Source organism: Microtus oregoni, unplaced genomic scaffold (assembly GCF_018167655.1).
Source record: "Microtus oregoni isolate MIOR12 unplaced genomic scaffold, Mior012 000032F_ref0000030, whole genome shotgun sequence".
Lineage (NCBI taxonomy): Eukaryota > Metazoa > Chordata > Mammalia > Rodentia > Cricetidae > Microtus > Microtus oregoni.
In genome coordinates this window covers 15,569,593-15,575,879 of record NW_024543091.1, presented here as the reverse complement: position 1 = coordinate 15,575,879, position 6,287 = coordinate 15,569,593, and the positions used below count along the sequence as shown (strand labels likewise).

Sequence of the window (6,287 nt, the reverse complement as noted above, 5' to 3'; positions counted from 1 at the left end):
TATATCTTAGTCTTTTCAGAAAGTGTGTTAGCAAAATGTATTTCAGGATTTGAAAACATACAATCTTAGACCTCACCACTCTTCTGTGGATTAACTGAAGAAAGGTCATTTGTATCTGACCTTGACACCATTCCAGAGCCTGGTCTGCTAAGTATCTATTCCTCCTACATAGTCACGGACGAAACAGAACAGAGACAATGTTAGAACAAAATAGAAGGCATTTATTAAATATATGTGACGTGGGTTTTAATATCAAAGTAGAGCGTGCATGAATAGACTCCTCATCCACTTAACAAAAATATCAATGGTTACTTAAACACGAAATGACTAAATGCCACAACATACAAAATTCTTCTTTAAGTGAGAAAGGAAAGAATCACAGCTTGCATAAATATAGTGATCTCAGGTGGTCCAATTATGGCGTAAGGCACACATTAAAACAGGAATCAGTGAATCAGAATGCAGTTACTCTGGCACACCCAAGTCTCTAAACGTGGCTCCCACAACCAGGCCCACATCCTCCCCACCAGAGGAGAGAGCACCAGATGCCAGGAATCTTCCCCTCCAGTTCAAGTTTTTCCAGGTGCCCATGCTCCTTGTGCACAGGCTTCTCCTTGCGGGAGAAATACTGCTGCTAATACTTTCCGGGTAAACAAAGCCTTTATGCTGTAACAAACATGAAGTTTTTAATTAATGCCCCTTTCTCTCCAAACCGAGTAAAACAACATAGACTGTAAAGCCAGGACTTCAACATCCACATGGAAAGCAAATGAGGATTCTGTATAACAGGGTTGGGCGGGTGTCCGAAAGAAGACCTCATGTCCACATCCTGGCTTGTTCTCTCTGCCTCCACTGGCCCGAGATTCCCTTTCTGGCTTACACCATGTCTATGAGGAAGCAATCATCACCCTCTCCAGACCTTTACGTCGCAGGGTTGCAGGGCTTTTCAACACCTGCAAGAAGCACGTGTCTCTGAGTCCCTAAGTCAGCGTTTTCTTTGAGGTTAACTCCAGGACTCGCGTGTATGGGGTGTAACTCCTGGAAGGCATCGTGAATTCGCGGGTCCTGCCTGTTGGGCTGAGAAATGAGAAAAGAAAGAAGAGGAAAATGAGACAAAACTCTCTATGTGCTTCATGTAGTAAGAACTCAACACTGAAAGATAAAAATGTGATGATTTAATAATGCAATTGAATATTGGGCAGAAACACTATAAAAGGGATTGGCTATGGACTGAATATCATTTCCCTGCAAATTCAGAGCTGAAATCCTAACCCTGGGAAGGACAGCATCAACAGGTGAAAAGGCCATGAGGGTGGCGCCCTCCTGAGTAGGATTAGGTCTCAGGGAGCTTCAAGTGAAGAATGGGAAAAGCATTGTGAACCAGATGCTGAGTCTGTTGGTGCATTGGTCTTGGACTTCCTGACCTCTGGGATAAGAAGTAAATTTGCCTGCCCTTTAGCTTCTAGTTCATTTTGACCAAATATGAAATTACATTTCCCAGCCTCCTTTGCAATTAGGTGGACCATGTTACTGAATGGGCAGAAATGAGTCCTCTCACTTGAGGTTGAAATGGTCCATCCCTATGCATTATCTTGCATGGTCACCTTCTTTTCTCTTTTATGTAGAGGTTTGGGTTGGGGAGTGAAGGGATACTAGCCCACTTGAGCACGTAGCTCTGGTGGACTTTACCCTTCTCCCCATGCCCTCTGCCTTGCTCAAAACCATTAGATGACATTCCTAAAGCTAACCGCCAAGGTCTATTCCCTTATTTGGTTACCTCCTCTTCCCCAGGCTGACTTCCAAAGTCCAGCAATCAAAAGCTTCCTTTCACCTAGTTAACATGTCCAATAAAAATTAAACACCTCATCCTATCACAGGGTTTCCCATTTTATCTCTATAAACCGCCATTTTCCCTTGTGTCTTGTCTATCTCCTTTCTATCCAGAAGCAATCCTTTGTCCCTCGGGGACAAATACCTCTTCCCTCTTTCCCTTGTTCCCTTCCCCTTCTTCTTCTTCCCCCTTTCCTATACTACTGCATCCTAGCCCATGCTAACACAGACCTCCCCTTTTCTTCCTCTTAAAAATTACACCCGCAAGGTCATTTGCTGCTGTTTTCCTGCCTGAGTCAGAAAGCAGCCACTTTATCTTCTCTTCCCCGCTAAATAAAGGATCTCTCTGTGAAACAGGTGTTTAGGTGTGGGTTGTGCCTAACCCAGGGTCTAGGAGGGAGTCCTCAATGTTAGGGTGTCCCCTTCATGGAGGGTGGGTCCAAGGAAGTCATTGGTGGAAGAATCTTAGAACCCTGGATGACATTTCTACCTGCCTTGATCTGTGACATGGAGGTGACAGTTATATCCTTGACCCCAATAGCACAACGACCACATGCACAGGAAGCATAGCAGTTAACGTCCTCGCCACTAACTTTCCATGTTCTGTCATTCACAGTGGGACAGGCTGTATCAGGAGTATGAGGGGCAGGGATGTCAGAGCTTACACATTGCATGTCTCCCCTAGGACATAGTTGTGTAGTAGTTTATTTCAAAATTAAAACTTTTCCTTTTGGAGGGAAGCTTATTAAGACATAGGATGTTAGGACAGAGGTCAAACAACATGATGTGGGATTCCCCTCTGTATGCTGTGAATACATTTTATTACCATTGGTTAATAAAGAAGCTGCTTTGGCCTATGTCGGGGCAGAATATAGTTAGGCTGGAAGATATATATATATATATATGTATGTATATATATATATATATATATATATATATATATATATATATATATATATATATGGAGAGAGAGAGAGAGAGAGAGAGAAGACAGAGTCTGGGAGATGCCAAGTAACTGCCTAAAGAGAAGGACAAAAGAACAGAGTTAAGCATGGTTTCTTGTAGCAGCATTTTCTTGGTAGGGCTCTGTTTGTTAGGTGCAAGCAGAGGCGTGACTCCTTTAAGAGAAGGCTCCAGGACTCAGCATTGGCAGGAAAAACTGTGTGACTCCTTTAAGAGTTGGCTTCCTGGTTCATGCTGGTCCTGTTGTGGAGAACTTCAATGGGATCTGTGAGCAGTGTGTTACAGATTGATTAATGGCAACATAGACCCGCTGTGTCCTTGGAGCTGGGGCAGTGAGCATGGATCACAGAAGCAGCGAATATACCTCTGCCATTTTGGACTGGGCAGAGCCAAAAGGCAAAACTGCAGCAATTAGTCCTGGCCATGATGTTTAGCATTTTAAAAAGTGCTCCTGGTCAGAAAAGCATTACAGATACACAGTAAAGGCAGATTCAGACAAAAGAAAAAAAGACCTCTAAGTGGGTCACAATGTTAGATAAATGTACATGGGCTTCAGAGAGAGAAGAAAGTACAGACAGTCATAGATTAAAGGAGTAAAGATAATAAAATAAATATTTAAAAAGTAATGAGTAAAAAAAGCCATGTAAAGATGAAATATACACAAGGAGTCTGGATTATGTATATTATTGTGTTGTCTTTGAATTTTTTGACTGTTAATGAAATAACTGCAGAGAGACATTTGATTGTGGGAGCTGCTAAACTAAATTAACATATATATTTTAAAGGTATCTTGACTTCAAAATTTGAGTCTAAGGTTATGTTGCTTTGGAAAAGAGGTTCTGCTTTTGTTTCCACAGAAAATGAGAACCTGTGGATTCCTTCCAGGCTAGCATGATCTGATGGAACAAGACCTCCTAAAAGGTCTTAATGAACCCTAAGAATACTTTGCCCAACAAACAGCAGGGAGCAGTCTAGAGAAAACAACACCCAAATTTCCAAAATGAATGTTTAAAAATGTTTGTTTTCATTTAAAGGAGATGAATATTTTGCATTGGTGTGGATCTTAGCCTATTAATAAAAATTTAAGGTCAATTTTGTTACATTGTGTATATGTATTTCTGCTCTTGTTTAAGGTATTGTGTTTGTGCAGCTGATTTTAAAAAGTAATGTGTAGTTAAAAAAGAAATATAGATTAATAGATAATCCTTTATAATAGTCAAACTTGTGGTCACGTTAGTTAGGTTTTCTAGATATGCAGAAATATATTTCAGTTAGATCTTCAACAGTTTAAAGACCTACAGAATGTGGTATCTAAAATGTTTTAAGAACTTAAACTTTTCTCGACAGTGAGACATGTCTGCTTCTGGCAGCACCAATTACTTTAGAGAGGCTGATGGGCATTGTAAGAAACTCATTATGAAATTTGCCTTCAATTTGACAAGGTTAGCCATTTGCACAACAAACTGCTCTTGCCTGGACTGCTTGGTGGTATGCTGTATAAACTGGATATGCAGGACCCACAGAAAAATGACTGTTGAACTTGCCTAAAGAAGGTGAGACAATCCTTCAGGGTTCCTGATTTATAAAAGAAACTGCCAGACATTCTGCAGAACACAGAAGAAAGTTACTGAACAGTTTTTCAAATTTCCTGTTTCATGGAAAAGTCTGCCAGATACTATGGGCCTGTAGGCTGAAGATGGATGTCCCAATGTTACAGAAAAACTTTGGGTGACTGTCCAGGCAATTAGACATCTCTGTCAATTCTAGAGTTTTGAAATTTGCTTGCAATTCACTTCCTGTTTACTTGGGTAATATTATAACCTTCTGGGGTCTTTGAAGAAGTTGAAGACACATAGTTACAGTTTTCCTTAGTTATGATAAAAGATAAATTAGATATGAAACTTTATATTCACAAAAAATACTGTAATTCTTGCTTGATACTTATTTTGTTATATGTAATTTTACTATGTTAAAGTTAAAAACCTCTTTTATTTAGACAGAAAAGAGGAGATAATGTGGGATTCCCTTCTGTATGCTGTGAATATTTTATTACCATTGGCTAATAAAGAAGGTGCTTTGGCCTATGGCAGGACAGAATATAGCCAGGCTGGAAGAGATATATAGAGAGTAGGCCGAGTCAGGGAGACACCACATAAATGCCGAAGGAAAAGGTTGCCTGAACCTTACCAGCCTGGGCAGGCAGGAAACAAACAAGCAGTATCCTTTTACAACAACAGGATGTTCTAAAGAGAGGTGAAACATTCCATCCTGCAGGGTAGCCCCTTAATCTTAGGAAGTAAACAACGCCAAGGCATCAGGAAGTTCCTGAAACTGACCAGATCCAAGCCTTCCCCAAGTGTATGTAAACAAAGAGTAAGGACTACTGAGAGACATTCGCAGATCTGTTGAGCTTCCTTTGAGAAGCAGAGAGTAAAGGCAGGAGTGGTGGTACACATCTTTAATCTCAGCAGATCTCTGCAAGTTCAAGGCCAGCCTAGTCTACATAGCAAGTTCCAGGTCAGCCAGTACAATAAGATCCTGTTTCAAAAATAATTAAATAAAATAAACAAAAACAAAAATGGAGGAGGAGGTGGTGGTGGAGGAAGAGGAGACCTGAAAAGGGCTCAGGCAACTGAGCTACCTGGAAAGGACACTCTCCAACCTGCTGAGCTACCTTCAGGCTGTGCAATGTTCTCCAGCTACCCGCAGGCTGTGCAGTGTGCTCCAGCTACCCGCAGGCTGTGCAGTGTGCTCCAGCTACCCGCAGGCTGTGCAGTGTGCTCCAGTTACCCGGAGGCTGTGCAGTGTGCTCCAGCTACCTGCAGGCTGTAGCAGTGTGCTCCATCTACCCACAGGCTGTAGCAGTGTGCTCCAACTACCTGCAAGCAGTGTGCTCCAGTTTTCCAGCTGGCATGAGCTGTCACCCATGCTGGAGTGGGTTTTTGGTGATATAGCTGCCTTCAAATCATTTCTGGTCCGGTAAGTAACCCCAATAAAACTCTTTGGCTCACCATGTTGAAGTTTGATGGTATCCTTACTTTGTCTGGCATTGTGTCCCTATCTGGGTAAGCAGACACTTGTTCCCATCTCCCCAGGGCCACACAACAGAGATTCCCGTATGTCTTTTCCATGCATTCCATTCCCTAGGCACACTGAAAATGACTGTTGCCTGGGCTGTGACACACCGGTGGCAGTGTCCCCTATCACACTGATTCGCATCTGTGTCCATTGCCAGGCCTGATTTCCCTGGGAGTGAAAACCATGTCTCACTCAACTTTGTGAGTCAGGCTGAGCATGGAGCTTTCAGCTCACACAGACATGAAGACGGAAACCAGTGGGAGTTTATGGAGGGCGGCAGTCACGGTGTCACTGCCCACAGACAGGAATCTCTGGGGTGTGGCACTTCAAGAAGGCCCTGGTGACCTGGCGAGGCAGATTAGAGGAATAACTGGAGCAGAAACCAGATGGGCCTTGTGTGCCAACTCCTATGAAAA

At 42.5% G+C, this 6,287-nt stretch overlaps 1 protein-coding gene across 2 annotated transcripts in view; it reads right to left on the bottom strand.

Moving 5' to 3' along the window:
• Positions 1 to 200: 200 nt before the first annotated feature.
• The window catches only part of LOC121466041 (myocardial zonula adherens protein), an 88,654-nt gene continuing 82,567 nt past the window's right edge, over positions 201 to 6,287 (bottom strand). For both annotated transcript variants that reach the window (XM_041679510.1, XM_041679509.1), the window contains one exon: positions 201 to 1,077. Coding sequence is in view for 1 of the 2 variants with exons in the window: in XM_041679509.1 (XP_041535443.1) it covers positions 981 to 1,077 (97 nt within the window). In the remaining variant the exon portion in view is untranslated. The remainder of the gene's footprint in view (positions 1,078 to 6,287) is intronic.